The following is a 26,598-nucleotide window of genomic DNA, read 5'->3' on the forward strand; positions in this document are numbered from 1 at the left end:
AGTTTGATTTCATATGCAAGGAACATAAAACTAATAATCTTCAAGTCATTTTTGTAACAAAGATCATGCCAGTTTTATTACTTTGAGTGTTAGATGTGCTTCTGGATTGTTTCTGAAAGTGTTCTATTTTAAGATTAACTAAAACCAAAATTAAGAATAACATTTTTATTTGTTGCTTTAGAAGTTCATAGATCATGTAGTTTTGTAGTCTACAGAGTATATAATTGCAATGTGAAGCATTCTTTATGTGACATGATTATAGTGTTTTCCTACAGACAACACACTACTGTGGTCCTTCCACCCAAACTTCAGCTTCTTTTCAAAATTCTAAAAGCAACTTGCATAGTTAAGTGAAAAGCCAAGAGAATGTAACACCTTAAAATGTACATTATAGCCTGCAACAGCATGTAGAACTTACGCTAATGTAGGCAAGTTTGATACATGTACTACACATGTATCGACTATCTCTTTGCAAGTTCATCAATTTGAAATTTGGAACTTATAGAGTTGAAGAGGACACAACCCTGGGGAAAAACACCAAAAACAGTTACATTTAATGGTTTTATTTCTCAGTTATGGTTCAAGGTACATTTGCAAATAAAAATGAAAAAATCCATCATTTCGTAACATTAAAAATATCTGATAACAATTACTTATGTTTACCGATAGTAAATGATTTATCAATAACAAAAAAGGACTGAAAGCCAAGACAGCATCACAAGTGGAGTACTAGTGAAAATAATAAAGATCTAGGAGGAGACACTGGAATGTCAAAGAATTGTAGACTTATTACAAATTACATAATTATTTAATTATATATATAAAAAAAGTGGCTGTTGATTTAACATTTTGGCTATAACTATCTTCTCACCTCTGATCAGCCAGTGACAGATCACAGTAATTATAATAACGAATATTTAAAATATTTTTTTATCAAACTTTCTGGGAAGAAGTTAAGTGCAACTAACTACATGGTCAGTAAAATAGTAGCCATTTTGACTAGAAAGCCTTTGTGTACAGGTGAATCTGAAGATAATATTTATGTACAATTTTAGATTGAATATATATTTATGTGAAACAAGAAAAATTAGAATTGTATTCACTCCAACATAACATCTACATGGATAACTTTTTTTGACAGGGCATGGACACCCAGCTTTTAACAGTTTATATTCTATTAAAAATATCAAATCTTTGACTTATTATTTCTTAACAAAAGTTGTCAGACCACTGACTGAATCAAGTCCAGGTTGGCCAAGCACTGCAACAATGTTAAATTTCCCAAGTTTTCTAATAATTTACATGTAAATACAAACATGTTTGATTTAAAATATTTACCAAGCAAAGTTAATTACTAAAAATATTAGCAGGAACCTTACTTTAAAAAAGTACAAAATTATGCAGATCAGAGAAAAAACAATTGGAAATGCAATCTTTTTAAACAAAATTTTACTATAACTTGTACAAATCATGTTAAAGAAATAACTTCAGAGACTAGCTACTTTCATAAAGAAATTTAAACCCAAGGTTGCTATTTTTATTTTAAAGCAGTGTTAGTATAAATTTTCTAGAGTTAAACTATCAGAAGAAAATATATACATCAACTTAACACCACATTAACTATTCCACTAATATATAGTTTATCTAATACTCAAAGCCAGCCCATCATTGATATTAATGTATTACATGCTAGGAGGTACTATTTTTTATCATATTTCACTAATACATAATAATTAGTCGATGCCATTTCACAGATTTGACAAAACAGTCCTTTAAATCAAACAATAAAATGTTCTTGTTAATCTCTGTGTATCGTGTAGAGTTACAGACTTTTCTTGGTTGCTTCCGAGTACGATGGAGGAGGCCGTTGATCTTGCTGCAAAGTAAGATGTTTTGTTAACTTCATCTTATGATAAAATGTTTCACTTGCTGTTTAAAGAAACAAAGAACAATATGTAACAGAACAAGACTACCTACCTTACAATATTTCACTTATGTGCCAATGGAAATAATGTGGCCCTGCTTATAAAACGAGTGAGGAAGTTCAAAACTACCTCAAAAATAGGGCATTCCCTTCATGTTTTCAATGGTTACCCATTTTATATTAGTAATGAAATATTAAGATTTTTTCTTGTATCTAAAACTAAACATGGGAGAGTTGATATATATAAAGGTGGTACTGAAAGAATTAACTATAACTACATCTGCTGCTTGTGGTAAGTTTGGCAGTACACTTCACCACTCTTCCAATCTAAAAGACATGATGGAAGCAAAAATTTACCAAAGTATACCTTCCAAAATGGACCACAAGGGCTCTAGAGTATTATGATTATGGAACTAAGTCAGCCACAATATCTGTCTGGAGTACTTTCATATTCCACAGGCTCTCTAATTTTACAGACAATGAGCATATTATCCTAAAAAAGGAACAACACACCTATGTTCACCAGAATAATAAAACTGGACTCCAAATACTAACCGACCTAGAACAATCTCCCCAGTAGTGATATCCCTACAGCCCACCCTTCAGAAAAATTACAGTATCAAGCTCACACCAGTTTGCATCATAGGAATCCTTAGATTACTGTCAAGCATAGGCACACCCATTTAATGAGGTATGAGTGTCAATATACTACTGCATTAGTTGGTAAAATAAGAGGTTTGTGAAATTTTGTGTTGCCATGGTATTTGCTCTGGCAATGTTTCTGACCAAACTGTCTCACAGATTCAGGCTGCTTTGGCCACCTTTATCTGTAAAATCATTTCTGTTGCTATGTTTTCTTTTAAAAAAAAATTTGTACACAAACTTGTACCACAATATCACACACTCAAGCTAGTTTTCCTTCTGTTGTTGTAGAGATTAGTAAACTGTTCCTATTGAAAATCTGAAGATTTCGATTGTTAATATAACAGTTTAACCCTATACTTCAATGTAAACTTTAAATTGTGCAAGACCTAGAAAGAGCTGTGTGTTTTTTACTTTCATGCAAAGCCACAACAGGCTATCTACTGTGTCCATAACAAGGAACTGAGTCCCCAAATTTAAAAATTATCTTAGAAGATTGCCAAGACTTTTATCTGAGGCAATCACATGCTGTGACCAAAGTAAATGGACACCAAAAGGTATTACCATTGATCATAACAACCCTGCAAACTGTATATTATAATTCAACTTTTAGTATTATACATTAATTACTTTCATAATTTAAAAGTAAGGGTTAAAACAACAAACCTAAATGTGGATTTCTGTGTGTTCTGTGATATGTTTATTGCAGCACTGGCTCAAATTAGATGTTTGCATTGTTAAAAATACAAAGTCTATAGTTTTGTATGAACTAGTAACTCAAATTACTTATATTAACAAGTTAGAATATAAAATAAGAACCTCTAATAATTTTTACTTGCTAAAATATCACTCATGCACTGAATCAAACACAGTGGCTCCATTCACCTCTTTCCATTTTTTGAAACACTTACCTCAATATATTATGTGTGAATAGCCAATCAACAGCTTATACTGTCTTCCCTGTGACTTTCTCAACCATTTTATTGTGTTAAGACACCACAGTTTTTTTTTTCAAAACAAGATTTCAAGCAGGTGGATTGTGTCTTGGAATATAGCTTAGTTACTAAACTTTATAAATTATAATGGAATTCTATGGTATTGATGTAATAATTTATGATCATTCAAATTTATACATAAAACCTAAAAAAAATTACTTTGTTTCACATCCTGCATGCATAAAATTTCTTAAGGCTTAGCAAGCTATAAGTTCAAAGGTTGTAACAAGAAGAAATAATTGTTTGCTTTACTTCTTTATTTATTGTTCTAGGTTTTAAGAAAAATAAGTTTAATAATTTATTTCTAAATAGTAATAATCTCTATAAATATACAATGTATAATAATTCAAATGTGACTATTTTACAAAATATAGGTCAACTAAAGCACAGCCAAGACAGGCTACTAAGTGAAGACTAAGGGTCAAGTTTCATACATGTACTACATCATTGTAACTTCCGTAATGTTAACCAAGAATGACAGAAAGGTTAATATAATAAAAATAATATATATATATATATATATATGTATAATGTTATGACGTTTAGGCTATTTAGTCTAGCCATTTCTATTTTCATGTCATAATCTGTAGTCATTGTAACTTCTGTAATGTTAACCAAGCATGATTGGAAGATTAATATAAGAGAAATAATATATACATGTTACGAGATTTAGGCTATTTAGTCTAGCCATTTGTATTTTCACGTTATAATCCATACTCAATCTAGAACAAAAAAGCATAATTTACATTTATTTCCTTTTTTTTTTGATAGACCCCATATAATAAGGACAGGAAACATACAACAAAATATGACGTCTTACTGAAAACAAGTGTTTGATATGTATTTAGGAGATGTTACAGATTACACAAATATTTGAGTATTTTTTGGTTGAAAAACAGTTTTTTAAATCATAACATAAAATCACTTCACACTCAAACTAGTAATAAAACACTTGATATTTTCACAAACAAATCTTCAGTAAAAATATTTCATTAATAATCTGATTTTTTTTGTGTATGAAATACTTATAATCTCAACTAAAAGTCTACCCAGTTTTGTGAAGATACATGTTCTGTATCAAAGGTTGTAGTACAAATAGTTAATGTGTACAAATTTATACATAAAATTGTGCATGTTATAAGGCTTTGGAAGCCTTATTTGCAAGAGTAAGGTCAGTATAAATTATCTCAAGCTTTGAAAGCCAAAACAGTGTAACATTTGTAAAAGTTTTGTACTTCCTGAGTAATGTGGTGAAAATAAAACATTCAGTTGAAGTTAACAAAAGTTAACTACAAAAAAGAGCAATATATAATAACTGACAATATCAAATATCACATATTAGTTTTTAAGGAGTATAATCATTTTACAATAACAACCATATTAAATATTTTAGTTATGAAAAATATTTACATGCATATGAGTGATATAAACATCAGGTAAAGATATTTAAAAATCCTGTGTATAATCCATAAAATCTCAGATCATTAAGAATGAGACTTATATAACATTACAGTAAAAATGTGAAATCAGAAAAACTATACATGCATGAAACAAAAATAGCGAATTTCCTGCTTTTCACAAATACTTCTGTTTAAACATTTGATGAAACTGATATCACAAGAAACAAGATACAGCTGTAACAAAAAAAGACAAACCTCTTTTACTTTAAAATAAAAACCTCAAGAATATGTTGATAAAACAATAAACGAATAAGGAACAAACAGGTCACAAAGTTCATACAAGTCATGAAACTGACAACTTGAAATGTTGAAAGGAAACACAAACTTGTAATAAGATAAGTAACAAAAGAGGAAGTTTATTCAACAGATTACACAGGAGAGAGAGAGGTCAAGGTGGAGGTTCTAGAATAACAAGAACTGTGCATCAACAGCGCACTGTGCATTTCTCTTTTTATGGTCTAATAATAATTAAGCCTAACATTTTTATGTGATGAATGTTGAATAACTTTAGTGTAAATACACACACTCATTCCAAAAATGTAAAGAAAATAGTTCATTGAACTAGCATTTTTGATATATAAAAAAATCAATTTAAAATAACATTTCCTAATCAGCATTGTGTGTCTTACGATATAAAAACTAATATACATAAAGACTTAAAAATGATATAATTGTCTACCCTTGTTCACGTCATTACTTCATAATACTTTATATTACTACTGTAACTATTTTCATGGTGATTCATTCTCGCTAAGACATTGATCGTGGAATTAACAGTGGTTAGTAATGTGTAAATTTAAACAAGATACAGTATAAGCTATGTATCAAATCAACCTTGTCCATGCTTTTCATAATTTAGATGCCAAAACAACCATAAAATAACTTTAAAATAGATCTAGTAATGATGGATTACACATTGGTCATACGTAAATTTAAGACATAGATTTCCATATCAGTGTTTCTCTAGAATTGATTGATTTAGTGTTTTATGGCACAAAGCAGCTAGGCTATCTGTGCCAAACGTCCAGTAAAAAGGTAAAAATAAATTAAATGTAGTAAAATACATAAAAGGAAATGAAGGTAAAACAAAACATCATTGAAAAACAGAAAAAGCATAAAACCAATGTTGACACCTAGTCAACAATGTTAAGAGAGAGAGCAGAGTAAAAGAAGTTGTAAAGGACTTCCTGTAGCAGAATGGTAATGATCATAACCTGCCAGGAAGACTAACAGGTAAGTACAAGAACCGCCATCAGTCACCTGAAGTTGGTCTTTCCAGTCCTGGTTCCGGGTTATGTCTCATTATGGCCAGTACTAAAAGGTAAAATAATAAAAGTGTTAAATGACATGCAGCAAAAGTGTAATAACAACTCGCCAGGACGACTAACAGGTAGTTCAAACAGCAGCGTTAATCACCTGAAGTTGGCCTTTCTAGTCCTGGTGTCGAGTTATATAATGTTCTGGCCATTTTACAATGTCAAATTGAACTAGAGAGAATGAAACTGTAAAAAGGAAACCACAATTAAAAAGATTAATGGCCATTAAAAAACTAAAACTTTTATCAAGGTGGACAGTGTCACCATCACCAATAACAGTCCAATGTTACAGATAAATTCTGGGAAAAAACAAGTTTAAAACAGTGCCGTCGTTGAGAATCATAACGATGGCAAGAAAGTAAAATGTGGCTTTTTGTGATTTGAGTGTTACACAAACTACACATTGATGCATCAGTTCCAGATAAAAGAAAACGGTGAGTTAAAAAACTGTGACCAATGCGTAGTCTAGTTAGAACAACTTCCTCCTTACGGAAGCTAGATGGCCAAAGCCCAATATAGGGTTTAATTTGAAAAAGCTTGTTGTCGCATTGCTCACTCCAAGTGGACTGCCAGCTGGCATGGAGCCGAGCCTTGAATACAAGACATAGTCCATGTATGGAATAGGCACAGTGGTGATAGTGCTGGAGCAGATAGATTTAGCTGCCTTGTCTGCAAGCTCGTTCCCGCGAATACCAACATGGCCTGGTATCCAGAAAAACTGGATAGAAGTAGCAGTTAATGAGAAATGGGCCAGTCGGTTTTGAATATCAGTGAAAACAGGGTGTGAGCTAACATGTAGCGATTCCAGGGCCAGTATAGAACTAAGCGAGTCAGTATAAATAGTGCAGTTGGAATACTGCTCAGCTTCAATATAATCCAGGGCAAGAGATATGGCATACAGTTCAGCAGTGAACACAGAAGCTGTAGAGGAGATTCTGCGTGCAACCACTGAACCGCAGCAAACCATAGCAGAGCCCACTGAATTACCTGATTTGGAACCATCTGTATAAATGGGAATGGAATGATTGTTTGAAAGATGTTCATTAAATAAAAGACGGTACTTCCAATCTGGAGGATCTGCCTTTTTTAGATGCCTGAAAGAAAGGTCACATTTGGGGGCTGTAATAAGCCATGGTGGAATGGGCTGACCTGTGGAATCTGCAATGTTATCCAAGGACAGACCCAATTCATCCAATTGCGCCTGGATGCGAAGGCCAAATGGAGCAATAGCAGATCATCTGTTCTGAAAAAGTACAGCCCACTGAGGAAGAAAAACACATCCCCAAGTGGGATGCTTTGTTAAGGAAAGAAGTTTCAAAGAATATAGTAAAGATAGTTGCAAATGGCAAAGGTGTAGAGAAGGTTCATGAGATTCAACATACAAGCTTTGAACTGGAGAGGTGCAGAAAGCCCCAGTGCAGAGTCGAAGTCCTTGGTGATGAATGGGGTCCAGCAGAGCCATAGACCATTCATCCATAGTCGAGTTTTGATCGAATAAGAGCACGATATACCTTTAACACTGAACATCGATCTGCTCCCCAACTAGTAGTAGAGAGGACACAGAGGATGTTCAGTGCTCTTGTGCATTTGACCCAAAGCTGGTTTAAGTGTGGTATAAAGGTCAGCTTACGGTCAAAGATAAGCCCCAAGAACTTGGTCTCAGGGACCACTGGCAGCGAAACTTCACCGATATGAAGTTCAGGATCAGGGTGAATACCCCGTTGGCAGCAAAAGTGCATGCAAACAGTTTTAGAGAGAGAGAAATTAAAGCCGTTCGCCACTTCAGTACACGATTGAGGGCAATTTGTAGTTGCCGCTCAATATATGTCGGGTTCGACGACTGATTTGAGATGTGAAAGTCGTCGACATAGAGCCCATTTGCAACAGTGAGAGGGAGTTGTTCAGTGATGGCATTTATCTTTATACTGAAAAGTGTGACACTCAAAACACAGCCCTGAAGGACTCCAAGTTCCTGTACGAAAGAACGGGAAAGTGTCGAACCCACACGAACTTGGAATCTCCTGTCCATTAAAAATTTTTTAATAAACATGGGTAAATGGCCACATAACCCATATGTATGGAGGTCTTGCAAAATGCCATACCTCCATGTTGTGTCATAAGCCTTCTCAATGTCAAAGAATATTGATACAAAATGTTGGCGTTTGAGAAAGGCTTCTCTGATTGATGTTTCAAGACGAATTAGGTGGTCTGTGGTGGAGTGCTGTCGTTGAAACCCATATTGGGTGGGTAAGAGGAGGTTGTTTGATTCGAGGAACCATACAAGATGAGCATTAACCATCCTTTCTAAAGTCTTACAGAGACAGCTCGTCAAAGCAATTGGACGGTAGTATGAAGGAATCATGGGATCTTACCCTGGCTTAGAGAAACGTAAAATAATAGCCTGGCGCCAGTTATCAGATAAAACATTCTCCTGCCAGATCTGGTTAAAGACAATTATAAGGACATCAAGAGAAGCAGGAGATAGATGGTGCAGCATGTCATAGTGTACATCATCAGGTCCAACAGATGTACTGGCAGACTGTTGAAGTGCCATTTTCAGTTCCACCAGTGTAAAGGGACAATTATAGTCAAAGAAACAGTCAGTTCGAAAGGAAAGAGGTGAACGCTCTGCCCAAGTCTTGATGGCCAAGAAGGTGGAGGAACAAGCAGAAGTGCTAGATACCCAGCAAAAGCTTTCACCTAGAGTATCAGCAATGCTCCAGACATCAGCCACCTCCTGACCATCAGAGAGTAAGATCGAGAGGGGGACAGAATTGTAATGCCCACTAATCTTTCGAATCCTGTCCCATATGACCTTGGAACTGGTGGTAGAAGATATGCTAGTTGTGAACTTAATCCAAGATTCCTTCTGACTTTGACGTCTTACCCACCTAGCATGTGCACGGGCCCGTTGGAAAGCGACAGGGTTCGAAAGTGTGGTATATCTACGACAAGTATTCCAGGCCCGTTTTTGAGCCTTCCATGTTAAGTGGAAAGCAGGATTCCACCACGGACGAGAATATCGTGGAAAACGTGTTGAGGTTTTAGGAATACACTGAGCGGCTGCTTGTATAATACAGCCAGTATTATAGGCAGTGAATTATTGTTAACCCTCCATGAACAACGGGAGAATAATGAAGGGGAGCAAATTGAGAGATCAACAGCAGTAAAGGACTGACTAGGTGCATAAAAATAAGTGGAAAAAACAAGTGGATGAACCAGTATTGAAAAGAGAAAGATTGTGATCAGAGAGCATACGCTCTACAGAGCGACCCCTCCCATCAATAACAGCACTTCCCCAGAGGGGATGATGTCCATTAAAATCCCCCAGGATTAGAAATGGAGACGGCAACTGTTCAACGAGAGCATCAAGGTCTGATTGTTCATATGTCTCACCAGGGGACAGGTAGAGAGAACAAACAGTGATGGTATGACCCAAGGAAACATGGATGGCCACGGCCTCCAAGGGTGTGTTGAGTGACAAAGACAGGGTGGGCACATGCTGATCAACCAATAGTGCCACCCCTCCATGTACTCATCCCTCACACAGCCTGTCATTTCTGTACAGAGAAAACTGCCGAATGGTGACTGTATGAGCAGGTTTTAGAAATGTTTCTTGTAAGGAAAGACATACAGGATGGTAGGAAGCAATCAGTGTTTTGATATCATCCAGATTAGAACGTAAACCTCGACAGTTCCATTGTATCAAGGTGGCCATTTTTAATGACGGGTAGGAAAAGTGGCTGGAGAACCCTTCTGTTTACAACCACGTCTTTTTTCCTTACTGTCCTTAGTTGGAGGAGGTCTATCAACCTCCATGGATCCTGCCCTGGGTCGAGTGGGCAGGTCTTTGTTATTGGAAGGGGATTCCAGTGACTGAGGATGCAAACGAATGATTGTTTTGCCTCTTGGGGTGGGAGAAAAAGATGTATCAGAAGAAATGTCTGTATTTGAAACTGAAGGATGTAGATCTTAAGGTTTGTGGGAATGTATGGGAAGAACAGAGATGGGTGTGGAAATCGATTCATCAACCTTTTTAACCATGGAGGCCAAAAGGCTTTTCATTTGTTTTGAAAACGATTCTCTTGCAGGCACAGAGAGATCTGTCTGCACTCCCACTGTAGTTGTGGAACGAAGTGCAGTAGCCTATGTCCGAGATGGAGTGGCGGGCAGCAATTTCTGAGCATCAGGATAACTAATGTTATGAGTCATTTTCAAATGCTGCATCTCTTTTTCCTCCAACCATTTTGGGCAAGAACAAAAGTAGGAGGGGTGAGAACCATTGCAGTTGATGCAATGTGGGTCCATGTCACATTCATAGGCATCGTGGTCCTTGCCCCCACAACGAGCACATGTTAGGGAACCACGACATGATGTCTTTGAGTGGTCGAATCTCTGACATTGGAAACATCGGAGAGGGTTTGGAATGTATGGCCGTACCCTGCAAATGAGATAACCTGCCTTGACGGTTGCGGGTGCACGTGATGATGTAAATGTCAAAACGAGGGTATTTGTTGGCAGTATAACTCCATCTTTGCGAGTGGAGATGCGCCTCACTGCAGAAACTCCTTGCGTGGAGAGACCAGTGAGAATCTCTGACTCGGGACGTTCTTCAAATCCCTCTCAACAATAACTCCTCGTGATGAATTCAAAGTAGCATGAGGGGTAACCTCAATCGGTATATCCCCAATTGCCGTTGAATTCAAGAGGAGATCACTGTGGTGGGTTGTGGATGTTTCAACTAATATGTCTCCAGATCGAAGCTTCTTTACTGACTTTGGAGAGCCAGCAAGACCCTCTAGTCCCTTCTGAATAAAAAAGGGGGACAATTGCCCTAAAGGTTTTTCCGAAAGAGAATGTAATATAAGAAAATGAGATACGTGAGTTACAGATGTTGAAGATTGCTGTTGAAGATGTTGTTCAGAGTCTTCAAGACGTGGTTGCTTACCTATTGACTGTTTTATCACTATTTTATTTAAATTTTTTGAAGGAGGATCCATAGGAAAAAAGAAAAATTTCGGTACCCACTGACCCCACCCATCATGGAGCCCTACAAGTGGACGCACTACAATGTCATGCAAGGACAATGGAGCAATGCCAAGGTTTCGTGAGCACTATACCCAAACACCAGCATCAGGCACAATGTCCACAACACCCGTTGAGAACTTCCAACACTGGTACTTGGTTAACTCTAGCCCAAGTGGACCAGCCGATTGACCCAAGGGGGGCCACCCAAAGGCTGCCCGTCTACAGGAATTCAAGGCCAAAGTGGTGTGTTAGGGTTGGACCCCTCAACCACCAGGATCCTCTCCTCCCCTTCACAGGTCGCCACGCACAGCAAACACATGGGTGGATGTTTAGATCCCAGAGAAGGTAACCAGACAGAACAGAACCTTCCCTTGGTTCAGTTCTCACAGAAACTCACCACGTGTTTCTCTAGAAGAATGCTATAATAACTATTTTGGTAAAAACAAATGTTGAATTGTTACATCAGTTAAATCAAACACTTATATTTAAACAATTCATTTTAAACACATAAACTACTTACATAGTTTGGAGGTGGGGGCATATAGGCAAAGCCAGGGTTGCCTGGATTATAATAAGCACTCTGGGCTGCCTCCTGGGCTTTTCCATCTGTAAAAAGTTGTGAATAGAAAAAAATTTCTTTAAAAATATCTGTAATAGAATACATATTCAAGTTGAAGACAAGTAATTTCCACCAAAGTGAAATCAGAAATATTTTTATTTTTAAAGAAATAAACATGGGAGATATATTTTTATTAAAACATCTTTATTATACAAAAACCAATTGAAATCAGAAGTTGATAAAATAGTGTTAAAAAGCCATGAAGTACATTAACTATCAGCCATTACTTAACTTTATAGCTTTTCTTATATAGATATTTATACAAGACATTTACTTCTTATGAATTTAAGTTTTGTTTTACATTTCCACTTTTAACACTAATAGATGTAAAGATTGTTTTATATTTCAAGTCAAAGCTATTAACAATTCCGTGGGAATCAGCATATAGTACGATTTCTTCAGAAAGCCACTGTCCATAGATTTAGATTGCCTCTACCTGTGATGTTGTCTTTGAAAAGGCCCAGCCAAACACCTGCTTAGAAACATGCATAAAAAACAAGTGTGATAAACAAAGGTTTATCTTTTCATACAAACCTCCATCAGAATACAACATGAACACATTTTCTTATTGTATGCAAGGAACATTCCCCACCCCTTTGTTTTAAAAGTGAGTTCATGGGTAAGAAACTTTGATGTGAAAGGGGTAATGCAATGCTTATCAAGGATAACTTTTATCAATCCAAGAAAAAGGAAAACAACCAAAGAACAGAAGAAACAATCTTTACTTTAGAATATATTCTATAAGCCACATTTAGGCCTACAAATGACCATACTGTTGTATCAAACCAATGAATGAGAGTTTGCTACGATACTAAGAACCAATGAATGAAAGTTCAAATTGCTATAATATTAGCACATTTTTAACTTCACAATCACAAAATATGAAAAATATTCTACTCTTCAACTCAAATATACAAGGTCAATGCACATACAGTGCCTCTATACAATAGATACTATTATATGTCACTAGGTCACAGTTTCTAGTCCTAACAAGTTGTATGGATCTAACCCCCACCACTGCTGGGCTTTTCACACAATAAATAAAGCAAGCACAGCAATGACACATTTTCAAAATTTTCAAAACTCACCAGCACCCATTGATGCTTCTGCATACATAGGAGAACTGTTGACTCCAGGATACGGTGGTGGTACATCAGTCATGTAAACACTGTTTGCTATAGCGTAAATATACAAAACAGAATTAATAGTTTTAGAATGAGGTCGTGGTAGGTGAATTAGTGATTAAAAAACATTCATAACTGAATAAGGTAAGATCAAAGAGAAGTAATAAATTTATCCTGGCAAGTCAAATCAACAGTATTGATTATTTAAAACATTCTCTACATCAAAACAACAGTAATTTATAACAATATCAAAAATAAGTTAAATAGCTAATATGTTTTCAACACTTTTATCCATCATTGAAGAAAACACAAGATGCACACATCTATATCACCTATTTTGACTTTAATAATAATCTATTGTTATTCAAAGCTTTTCAAAAGTATAGACAAATTATGAGTGTGCTAGAATTCATCTAAATACTAAATATTATGATAGATTTATAAAACTAGTAACACATGTGTATGTCAAGAAATTCCTTTTCTTAGATCCATCTTATGCTTAGATGTCATATAGGAGCCACTTCTTAAATCTAGTTTCAATCCCACAACCAAAGAAGAACGGTAAAAACCATTCCTACAAGAAATGTAATGCCAGTACTTCACAAAGAAACACCTAGTCATCCACTAGTTACCACCCATTATAAAGATGGGTAGACTGAAAGAACTAAAGTGTCCCATTAAAAAACACAAAATGTCACAAACAAGCCTCACAAAACAAATGCCTTGAGAATGTGTCGAAAACATAAGTGCCACGTACAGACTATTGTGTAGATACTATATTGCAAACAGTAATTTACCTGGTGAACCTTAAGGTAAGAAGAGAGTAGATGAACCAGAACACACTACTTGTTAGTTTAATTAAAAAATAAATGTAGATAAATAAAAACTTAACTGGACATTGAAAGAAGAAAATTGGAAGATGAAATTAAACTATCTGATGAATAGCTGAGAGAAATGTTAAACAATTTACCTGATAGAGTTGAACAAAAATCATAATTAACAGAACATCTTACCTGGTGGTGCTGTAGGAAAAATGTGTGTTGGGGGAACAAATCCATAATACACTCCAGGTGGGGGACCATAAGCTTGTGTGGATGCTGGGTAAAAAGGACCAGAAGGAGGCGTGTATGGTGGAGGTGCTCCCGACATGTTCCTTGTGGCTATTAGAAATTTTAAAAAGTCTTAACACAGGTAAAATCAAGTTCTCTTATATATACATATTTGTGTCATGTCAACAGTATGTTACCCCTCACATAAAAATATCAAAAACATGCACAGTCTTTACCGGAAAAAACGAAAATACAAGCATCACTCCTATAGAATGTGAGTCATTGAAAACATGTTGAATTTAGAAAACTAATTAGTTTACAAGACCATATGTATGGACTAAATTCACTCTCTGAAGCCAAAATATTACTTTATTATACTGCTACATTTCATTACCAGTTGCAGCTTTTACAGTAAGTAAGGTTTGTGATTAGAACACACATTATGTTTCAATCATTCTCAAGCACCCAATAACTGCACCAGTGATTGAATCATTGCATGTGTTCTAAACACATTTTTAATGTAATTTGTAACACACAAACTTGACCAGTAAGCTATTTATATACTTTTCCTATCTTATGTGAGCATAAACAAGTCTTTCACATGATTAATTTTCTCTTTCAACAAGGATTACATTTAATTAATGTAAACCTTTTCTACAAAATAAAATAAACCATTTGTTTATGCAACTATTGTGTTACAGATAACATTACAGTTTATAGAATTTTATTCACACCTTAGTTACTGGCATATAAAGTCATCATATCATCTTAACATAGCTTTTATCCTGATTTCTACATCTTTGACATCACATGTACCAAAAACCTAAAGATAGACAATACTCATGAAGCTCATTGAGAACATGTGATATATTATATTAAAAACAAGTATGGTTGTATTTTGAAAATAATCTTTACTTATTACTCGTACTCTTAAATAACACTGGAAATAGAATCTACAAAAATTTAACAAAGTTCAACAGTGCTAACTGCTAGTTTTCTCCTTTCTCTTGCATTTTTTCTGCATTTTTATTTTTTCAGTACCCATATTTGCAAATTATTCCTGAACTGAACAAATAACTATTTTTTAGTGCAAGACTTTTCCCTAAAGTTTCACATTTTCTTTAAAATCAAGTATAAGCTGGTTGCAGTATAAAATAAATCACTTTCATTTTTTATTTATTTTAACGTAACCTTCACCATATGTAAGCGTGTGATAGGTAAATTAATTTACCAGTTCACTGTTTCTAAATAAAATTATACAAGTTACATCCACTGCAATTAACATTGTAACTTTGTTACCTACAAAATGTGTACCTATTTATGAGTTATCCCGAGTTGGAAAAAAACTTGCACAATAAAACATCCATGTTGTGATCACATATTCATACAATTAAAGATATAATTAAGTTTAAAAACGAGTCACAACTAGATGAAGATGTTAAATGCCCAACAGAACTAGCAATGACAAATATATGGATGTCATTTACTTCCTGCACATCTTTTACTAACTGAAAACTTAATTTAAATATGCAAATTATATGCATTTATATTTGTACTGGGGTAATAACAACACTTCACAGAATTTTTCTTAAACATTTATCTATCCTTTTTCATAAAATTGTAGAATGGCTGTCACAGTTAGAACATGGTTCTTTCTTCCAACAATTTGTCAGTCATGTACTGTTTTCATATTACCAGTATAGTAGGCCTAGCTTGGTTTGTTTTGAATTTTTCGCAAAGCTACTCAAAAACTATCTGTGCTAGCCATCCCTAATGTGGAAGTGCAAGACTAGAAGGATGACAGCTAGTCATCACCACTCACCGTTAACTCTTGGGCTACTCTTTTACCAATGAATAGTGGGGTTCACCGTCACATCGTAAATCCCCCACGGCTGAAAGGGCGAGCATGTTTCGTGTGACGGGGTTTCAAACCCATGACCCTTGAATTACTAGTTGAGTGTCTTAACCACCTGGCCTAGTAATGTTAATGTTAAAACTGTAGTAGGACTAGTAATGTTAAGGTTAAATTTGTTTCGAAAAGTGAGATTAAGGTATACTTTCTGCCGTGTCACATTTGTATAAGTAAATAGCAATACATAGGTAAGTTAAGAAATTAAAATAAAACTCTGTAAAAAATAAAGAAATACACACTGTTGCAAAAGTTCAGTTGCCACATTTACCTTGAATAACACCTAATTATTCCCAAGAGTTAACACCTTGTTTAAATGATGATTTTTTTCCCCCTAATATAAGTAGTAGATATTTTGTTACAATAACTGAGAAAGTTATAGCCACAAAAGTTGCTTTGAGTTATATTATTTTGATGTGTTCTCTCTAACAGTGGTTTAGTAAATAGAGGTTAAAATTATGTTGTGTTCCATGTAAATTGAAGTTCAAGTCTTTCATACAGACAGTACATATTACCACTTACAGTTGATACTTCAGAGATTTAATAGACATTGTTATTTATGGCCTCGGGATGTTTCACAGCTCCTCACTTTAATTAACACATTTGGTACAATGAGAAATTATGTTACTTAAATGGTACATGTGGAAATCTGACAAATGAAAATCAGTTAAGTAATTATGTCTCTAAACAAGTTTGAACTCTCAATATTTTAATTTTTGTTTGGCTATCAGCTATTTTACAAAATCATTAACTGAGTAAATATTTTTGTTCATAGGATAGAAAATCATGAAATGTTCTACTAAATATCAGATTATCTCTCTCTCTTAATTAACTGCATTTTGGTGTTCAGCTATTACTTCATAAAGCTACAAATTTGACATTTTGTATTTTTATACTGACAATACATTGTTTTCAGCCTGATACAACTAGATATTAAAATGAAACCTGGAGTTACGTTCCACTTGCAATAATTTTGCTGTTGTAATAGTAAGCACCAGTTACAAACTTTCATTACAAAACTGCCAGATATCAAATAAACTGCTCACTGATAAAAGAAAAATTGTAATGTGTACCAATTTTGGCAGCTTCCAGCATTGCTTGTCCAAACTCAATGGCTCCTCCATTCATAAATTTCAGCTTAAACACAGCCTCACCACTCCAGTTCCCTTATGAGTATCAATAAAAAAGAAAAAAGACATTGAGTGGGTGAGATAAAAACAACACAGAAACTATGTATCTAACAACTATTAAAAAAAGTTGTAGGAAGTTATTACCAAATTTACTACTTTACTGTATATATAAAAAGAGGATCATACAATCAGTGATGAAGAGAAAATCCACTTGTAGAGAAATATATATGTAAAAAGAAAGAAAGAGGTAACAGTTACCTTTCTTTGTGAACCTGATGATGACCGAAGAAAGTCTAAACATTGTTCACTCCTCCACATAAAAAAATTTCTCAACCCAAACCAGCTGTTTTTACATAATACAATAATCTTATAATACAAGAATTTCATGACTACACATCATTAATGCTGCTATATATTCTTCTGAGTTATCCAGCCATATAAGCAGTTTAAAATATTTAATTAATGTTCAGGGTTACCAACAAACAACTGAATTCCCTGAAAGTGGTATAGTTTACTGACAAGTGCTAAATCAAATAAGATATGGTTTCATATTTATTTTTTAATAAATTTGTTACTGTTTAGCTTATGTTGATGCAAACCCAGTAATTAATAATAGATGTATAAACACGCTTGCATTAGATTTACTTTTGTGCAGCCTCAAACCATCCACAAAACCATTTCTCTTCTAAAGCATTAACAGAACAACTGAGACTTAAGATTTAATAAAACCACACAAATTGTATAATACATCAGCTATATCCAAAATCCACTTTTATCACAACTGAGAATTATCACCAAACACTATTACAATTCAGGCCTAACAAGAATACAACTGAATTTAAAAATTCATAATTGTTTTTCCAAAGGGAAAAGTTCAGTCCTCAAAATTAAAATGCTTACAATTAAACTGATCAAAACAATATGCAATACTCACAACAAACATATAATGTTCATAAAAAATAAACTTTATTCCACTTTAAATGCATTAGCAAAGAATATTATAGTAAATGGTGGTGTCCATTCTGAAGAGGTTCTTTCACTTAAAGATGCACTTAATAAACTATGAGGGAACAAGGGCTAGAATCCTCACCAACACAAAACAATTAAGAACTAACTTTAGCTTTGTATACTGATAAGATAGTTTTATGAAATCATAAAATTATAGACAGCTTTATGAAGTTAAACTTGATGCATAAAGTTTACTATTTGCTCATATATCAAATTTCAGATGAAGACAAAATCAAATGATGCTCATCAAATCATATTACTCAACACTAGCAAAATAGAAAGACTCCAGACAAATGCAAACATTTTTATCCTTCAAAATAAAACATCTTTTCTGCTTTCACAGTATGAAGAGGTATCTAGAATGTGTTATACTGTTGTAAATTAGAAGTATAAATTACAACACTTCCTGTCATTTGAAAACATACAACAGCCAAAACAAAACTATGCATAACTCTACAGGGTGCATATTAGTTTTGATTTTAAAATGCTATAATTGAATTTTTAATAATTAAAGTAATACAGGATAAAAGCTAAAGGGACTTATCAAAATTGTCCATGAAAAACATTAAAATACTCTTTATAACTTAAGACGTAGGAACTAGATTTGCAATATTAAACTCCTATACTTTTTTCATCACATATCCTCAAGCAACATACATGCATATTGCAAAATCAGATTCCTAGCTTCCAGGGTTGGCTGTTAAATTCAATCTTAATTGGAATTTCAAATTAGCCAAGGTGAAGTGTTTGTATTATTAAATATTCTAGCTAGTTATCAGCAGTTGTATTTATCTTTAATATTTTAAGTTATTATCAAAAATAATTAAATTAAAAGAAAACATGTTTTACAATCTTTTTTTTTTTCAAATGATGTCTTTCGTTTTTCCCATTGTGTTTGACATTCAGCATCAGGTGACACGGCTCTGCCGCAAGCAATTAGTTATTTTGAGCAATGACCTTTATGAAAATTATTTGATGAACAAGTTTGTTTAAAGAAATAGCATTTTTAAAAACAGAAACATATCTAATGCACCTATTAATAAACAACACTAGTCTTACCTCCAATCTGAGCCTTTACTTTCCCTTTGATGTAATTAGCTCCAAATATAGGTTGTTCCAGCTCTACTGAGGTTATAGTGAAGAAGGGGAAACTGAAGGACTGCAGGAAATCTCTGGAATCTTTATTAGTAAATATCATCTGAAATATCACACCAGATATCTTATAATTAAAACCTCAGATTTACAGTTCAAAACTGAGAACAAACATTAAATTATACTCTGGTCTGAAAAAATACAAAAAGAAAGGAGAAAGATCAGACATGAAAACACTGATATGCTGCCACTAAAATAGTATATGAATAAAAACTACAAATGTTTTTCATGATCAATATTACATTCTACAAATGTTCAGCACGACAATTAGTGGCATTCTGTTAGAATAACTGAGTAGGAACCACAGAGTAGGTACTAGTTTAGCTTTAACTTGTTTTTATGTATACAACAGTGTTGGTTGTAAAGGAAAAATAAAATGATACAATCTAGAAAAATACAAGTATACTGGACTTCTTAGTAGATTTTGTTGTTCCAGGCATCGGGGAATATATAAATTCACACCCCCAATACACTAGTAAGAGCATAACTAGCTAACATCAAATTTTGTGGTACATTTCTTTGAACAAATAGTGAAATTTGATTTTCACTCTTATAGCACACTAATAACCTCAAAATGATAATAGCATTTTTCAGCAAAAGGATGCAAATCATGGAAGCACAGTGGACAGAGTAATTGGAGGTCTAAAGACAATTCAAGAATTATTGAACATGCACTAGCTAATTATGAGGTGGTGGTGTCTCAAAGAATGTCCTAGATCATTGCCAACCCAGAGAATGAGACAACATGAAAAGTAAACTCCCATGATATAGCATTAGAAGCCAGGTTTGAACAACTTTAAAGATGTTCATTAGTCATTAAAAATATTGCAGTGCAACTACAACAAAATAATGAAAATTAATATTTCAACAAATAAGCATACAGTCCAAAAAAGGCAAACATCAGGGATTTTGAGGGTTACAATTCCCCCAAGGATGTTCAGGGACTACGATACCTTTATCAGCTAATGAAATTTTAGTGAAGCAGTTTAAAATTACCAAAGGTTTGGTTGGTTCATTTGGTGTTTTATGGGACAAAGCAGCTAAGCTATCTACATCAAACATCCCTTAGAAAGTTAAAATTAGAGGAAAGTTAGTAAAATTCATAAAAGGAAATAAAGGTAAAACAAAACAAAGTTTAAAAAATATACAAGTAGCATAAAACCAATGTTTACATTTAGTCTAAAATGTTAAGAGAAAAACTACAGTAATTATCATAACTCACCAAAAAGACTAACAGGTAAGTAAAAAAATCACCATCAGTCACCTGTAGTTGGCCTTTCAAGTCCTGGTTTCGAGCTTTTTGACAGTATGACCATTTTCAAAAAAAGTAAAGTAACAAAAGTTTTAAAACACTTGTGGAAACATTTTAATAATAACTCGCCAGGATGACTAACGGGTAGTTCAAACAGCTACATTTGTCACCTGAAGTTGGCCTTTCCAGTCCTGGTTTTGAGTATTTTGATGTTACAACCATTTTCTAATATCAAATCAAACTAGATGGAGTGTGATTCTTAAAAGGGAATCACATTATAAAATGTCTAATGTATAATCTAAAGAACTTAGATGGCATTAAAAAGATTAATAGCCTTTAAAAAACTAAAAACATTTCCATTGTTTTCACATTGCTCACTCCAAGTTGACTACCAGCTGGCATGGAGCCGAGCCTCGAATACAGGACCATAATAGTTCCTGTATGGAACAGGCACAGCAGTGATAGTGCCAGAGCAGATAGATTTAGCTGCGGTGTTGGCAAGCTTGTTCCCGTGAATACCAACGTGGCCAGGTATCTAGAAAAACTGGATAGCAGTACAGGATGGCCTATAAGTTCCTACCCATCCATATGTTATTATGTTATATTCAATTACACATGTATTATAAGTTTTTCTTTTTTTTCAGAGAAATATGGCCGATGTAAGCCCATTTACACTTGAAGAGTGTATTGTGACATAATTGTTGCATAATATTATGCAGCGAGAATGAGGAACAGCACACAGATACACCAGATATATGGATGGGTAGAGACTTATGGGCCACCCTGTAGATGTTTAAGAGAAAGGGCCAGTTGGTTTTGAATGTCAACAAGAACAGGGTGTGAACTAATGTGAAGCAATTCCAGGGATAGTAGAGAACCAAGTGAGTCAATATAAATAGTGCAGTTTGAGTACTGCTTAGCTTCTATGTGATCCAGGGCAAGAGAAATGATGTACAGTTCAGCAGTGAACACAAAAGCTGTAGAGGGATTCTGCATGCAATCACCAAACCACAACAAACAATGGCAGAGCTCACACAGTCACCTGATTTTGATCCATCTGTATAAATAGGAATGGAAGGATGGTTTGAAAGATGTTCAGCAAATAGCAGACAGTATTTCCAATCAGAAGTGTCTATTTTTCTCAGATGACTTAAAGATAGGGCACAATTGGGGACTGTAAGAAGCCATGGTGGGATGGGCTGACCAGTGGATACAGTAATGTTATCCAAGGACAGACCGAATTTATCCAACTGCACCTGTATACAAAGGTCAAAAGGAGCAATGACAGATCTGTTTTGAAAAAGTATGGCCCACCAAAGAAGGAAAACACAACCCCAGGTTTGATAAGGAACAAAGTTTTGAGGCACATAGTAAAGACAGTGGCAAATGGTGAAGGTGCAAAGAAGGTTCATGAAACTCTATGTACAAGCTTTGAAATGGGGAAGTGCAGAGCCAAAATCCTTGTGATAAATGGGGTCCAGCATCTTTAAGGCCGATGTTCTGGCACAGCCACAGACCAGTGATCCATAATCTAGTTTCGATAGAATAAGAGCATGATAAATCTTTGGCATAGAACATTATCTGCTCCCCAAGTGGTGGAAAAGAGAACACAGAGGATGTTCAGTGCTCTTGTACATTTGACTTGTAGCTGCTTAATGTGTGGTATAAAGGTCAGATTACGGTCAAAGATAAGTCTAAAAACTTTGTCTTAGGAACCACAGGCAACATAACTTCACAAATATGGAGTTCAGGATCAGGATGAATAACACATTTGCAGCAAAAGTGCATGCAAACGGTTTTAGAGAGTAAGCAGTTAAAGCCGTTTGCTGGAGTCCACTTTAGTAAATGAGTGAGGGCAGTCTGTAGCTGCCGCTCAATATATCTCATGTTCGACTGATATGAGATGTGAAAGTTGTCAACATAGAGCATGTTTGCAATAGTGAGAGAGAGTTGTTCAGTGATGGCATTAATCTTTATACTGAAAAGTGTGACACTCAAAACACAGCTCTGAGGGAATCCAAATTCCTGTAGAAAAGAATGGGAAAGTGTTGAACCCTCATGGAACTTGGAAACTCCTGTCCATTAAAATGTTTTTAATACAAATGGGGAAATGGCCACGTAACCCATATATATGGAAGTCTCACAAAATGCCATACCCCCATGTTGTATCAAAAGCCTTCTCATGTCAAAGAATATTGGCTCAAGATGTTGTCGTTTGAGAAAGGCTTCTCTGATTAATGTTTCAAGCCGAATCAGGTGGTCCATGGTGGAGCACTGTCATCAGAACCCACACTGGGTGGGCAAGAGGAGGTTGCTTGATTCGAGGAACCAAACAAAATGTGCATTAACCATCCTCTCTAAGAACTTACAGAGACAGCTTGTCAAAGCAATTGAATGGTAATTTGAAGGAATCTTAGGATCCTTCCCAGGCTTAGAGAAAGGTAGGACAACAGCCTGGCACCAGGCATTAGGAAAAACATTCTCCTGCCAGATCTTGTTAAAAACAATCAGAAGAATAGCAAGAGAAGTAGAAGATAGATGGTACAACACATCATAGTGTATATCATCAGATCCAACCAATGTACTGCCAGACTGATGAAGAGCCAGTTTGAATTCCACCAGTGTAAAGGGTCGATTATAGTTATAGAGACAATCAACTCGAAAGGAAAGAGGGGATTGCTCTGCCTGAGTCTTGATAGCTAAGAAGGTGGAAAATGAAGCAGAAGTGTTAGATACCTGGCAAAAGCTTTCACCTAGAGTATCAGTGATGCTCCAGGTATCAGTTATTTCCTGGCCATCAGAGAGCAAGATCGAGAGAGGGATAGAATTATACTGCCCACTGACCTTTCGAATCTTGTACCATATGACTTTGGAACTGGTAGTAGAAGATATGCTGGTTGTGAACTTAATCCATGATTCCTTCTAGCTTTGACGTCTTACCCACCAAGCATGTACATAGGCCCGCTGGTAAGTAATGCAGTTCAAAAGTGTGGAATATCAACGGAAAGTGTCCCAGGCCTGTTTCTGAGTCTTCCGTACTATGTGGCAGGCAGGATTCCACCATGGATGAGGATATAGTGGAAAATGTTGGGGTTTTAGAAATACACTGAGCAGCTGCTTGTATAATATAGTCAGTTACTGCTGCCACACAGTCGTCTATTGATGGCTTACAGACGATGGCAGGATCAAGTTCTGCGAGAGCAGTGAAAGAGGGCCAGTTTGCCTGATCCAGCTTCCATCCAGGCACACAGGTCGGGTGGCATCAACCACAGCTAGTCTCTCTCAAGATTATAGGAAAATGATTACTGCCTCATTGATTATTGTCATCCCTCCTTGAAAGACAGGAGAATAATGAAGGGGAGCAAACTGAGAGATCAATAGCAGTAAAGGATTAACTCGGTGCATGGAAATAAGTGGAAGAACCAGTATTGAAAAGAGGAAAGTTGTGATCAGAGAGCTTATGCTTTACAGAGCGACCCCTCCTATTAATATCAGCACTTCCCCGAAGGGGGTGATGTCCATTAATGTCCCTCAAGATGAAAAGGGGAGACAGCAACTGTTCAATGAGAGCATCAAGGTGTGTTTGATATATCTCTCCAGGCAACAGGTAGAGAGAACAAACAATGATGGTATGACCCAAGGAAGGCTATGGCCTCGAAGGGTGGGTCGAGTGACAGGGTGGGCAAATGCTGATCAGCCAACAGTGCCATCACACAGCCTATCATTTCTGCACAAAGAAAACTGCTAAAAGCTGACTGTATCGGAAGGTTTCAGAAATGTTTCCTGTAAGGAGAGACATACAGGATGGTAGGAAGAAATCAGTGTTTCTATGTCATCCAGATAAGAATGTAAACCTCGACAGTTCCATTGTATCAGGGTGGCCATTTTTATTTACGTGTAAATGAATTGGGTGGAGAACTCTTCTGTTTATGACCACGTCTTTTTTCCTTACTGTCCTTATTCAAGGGAGATCTATCAACCCCCCATGGATCCTTCCCTGGATCGACTGGGCAGGTCTTTGCTGTTGAAAGGGGATTCCAGTGACTGAGGACGTGACCGAATGACTGTTTTGCATCTTGGAGTGGGAGAAAAAGATGTATCCGAGAAAATGCCTGTACCTGGAATCAAAGGATGTAGATCTTGGGATTTGTTGGAATGTATGTCAGGGACAGAGGTAGGGGTTGAAGTTCATTCATCAACGTTTTTAACCATGGAGGGCAAAAAACCTTTCATTTGTTTGGAGAACAGTTCTTTTGGAGGTACAGAGAGATCTGTCTGCACTCCCACTGTTGTTGTGGAACAGAGTGCAGCAGCATAGTCCGAGATGAGGTGGTGTAGAGCAATTTTCGAGCCTCAAGATAAGTAATGTTATGAATCATTTTCAAATGCTGCACCTCTTTTTCTTCCAACCATTTAGGGCAAGAATGAAAGTAAAACAAGTGAGACCCGACGCAAATGATGCAATGAGGTTCCATTTCACACTCGTAGGCATCATGGTCCTTGCCACTTTGAGTGGCTGAACTGCTGACACTGGAAACATCGGAGAGAGTTTAGAATGTATGACGGTACACTGCAATTAAAATAACCTGCCTTGCTGGAAGCAGGTGGACATGGTGATGTAAATGTGAGAATGAGGATATGAGTTGGCATTGCAATTCCATCTTTGCAGGTGGAGATATGCCTAACTGCAGAAACTCCTAGCTTGAAGAAACCAGCAAGATTCTCTGAATTGGGGATGTTCATCAAATCCTTCTCAACAATAACTCCTCATGATGAATTCAAAGTATCATAAAGTGTAACCTCCATAGGTAGATCCCAAATCGCTTATGAATGCAAGAGGAGTTCACTGTGTTGAGATGTGGATGTTTCCACCAATATGTCACCAGATCGAAGCTTCTTCACTTAATTTGGAGAGCCAGCAAGTCCCTCTAGTCCTTTCTGAATGAGAAAGGGAGACATCTGCCCTAATGGTTTGTCTGAAAGAGAGTGTATGATAAGAAAAGGAGGTACAACAGGTGTTACAGATGTTGAAGATTACTGCTCAGAATCTTCAAGATGTGGTTGTTTGTTTATGGACTGTTTTTTCATTATTTTATTTAAACCTTTCTTAGGAGGATCCATAGGAAAAACGAAAAATTTTGGTACCCACTGACCCCACCCACCATGTAGTCCTACAAGGGGATGCACTACAATGTGAAACAAGGGCACTGCAGCAATGCCAGGGTTTTGTGAGCACTATACCCAAATACCAGCATCAGATACAATATTCACAGCACCTGTTGAGAACATCCAACACTGGTACTTGGTTGACCCTAGCCCAGGTAGACCAGCTGATTGACCCAAGGGAGGCCACTCCAAGGCTGCCAGTCTACAGGAATTCAAGGCCAAAGTGGTGTGTTGGGGTTGGACCCCTCAGCCACCAGGATCCTCTTCTCCCCTCCACAGGTTGCCACACACAGGAAACATGTGGGTGGATGTTTAGATCCCAGAGGAGGCAAAGTGAAAGAACAGAACCTTCCCTGGGAGGTCTCCTCACCATGTACACAAATCCACACCGAGGGGTCACCAGAGGTTCAAGAAGTGTCTGTAAATAGTTTTTTTATAGTGTGCAGTTTGTCAAGGGGTCAATATAAATAAGGTTAGAGAGCAAGGTCCAATTGATGAGAAGGACAATTCAGTGTTGATTTCATCTTGTTCTAGTTGTGGTTCTTCACAGCCTAAGTTCATTTATCCTGACGAAGGATAGTATTTTTCACAAGTGCTCAAGGTAATGGGTCTTTTCTGATGCTAACTTTCTTCATTTATCCTTCATGATTTTGAATACTATGAATCAATCATAATAATATTATAATTAACATAGTCATCAACAAGTCTACACAAAATAATGTTTCATAATGTTCTCAAACCAGAAGCAGCAAAAGATAATTTAGTCTCGCAACTTATACTGTAATAAAGCCTACCTTTAGTAAAACCGGGAAAGAATATTCAGC

General features: G+C 35.8%; 1 protein-coding gene across 1 annotated transcript in view; it reads right to left on the reverse strand.

The window, feature by feature from the left end:
* Nucleotides 1-547: 547 nt before the first annotated feature.
* Wbp2 (WW domain binding protein 2) overlaps nt 548-26,598 on the reverse strand; it is a 30,816-nt gene continuing 4,765 nt past the window's right edge. Inside the window, exons 3-8 of the mRNA XM_076454620.1 lie at nt 19,264-19,402; nt 17,140-17,232; nt 14,122-14,268; nt 13,073-13,159; nt 11,886-11,971; nt 548-1,876 (exon numbers count right to left, since the gene is read on the reverse strand). Of these exons, the coding sequence (XP_076310735.1) occupies nt 1,823-1,876; nt 11,886-11,971; nt 13,073-13,159; nt 14,122-14,268; nt 17,140-17,232; nt 19,264-19,402 (606 nt within the window). The 3' untranslated portion in view covers nt 548-1,822. The remainder of the gene's footprint in view (nt 1,877-11,885; nt 11,972-13,072; nt 13,160-14,121; nt 14,269-17,139; nt 17,233-19,263; nt 19,403-26,598) is intronic.

This window comes from Tachypleus tridentatus, chromosome 9 (genome assembly GCF_004210375.1).
Source record: "Tachypleus tridentatus isolate NWPU-2018 chromosome 9, ASM421037v1, whole genome shotgun sequence".
NCBI classification, from domain to species: Eukaryota; Metazoa; Arthropoda; class Merostomata; order Xiphosura; family Limulidae; genus Tachypleus; species Tachypleus tridentatus.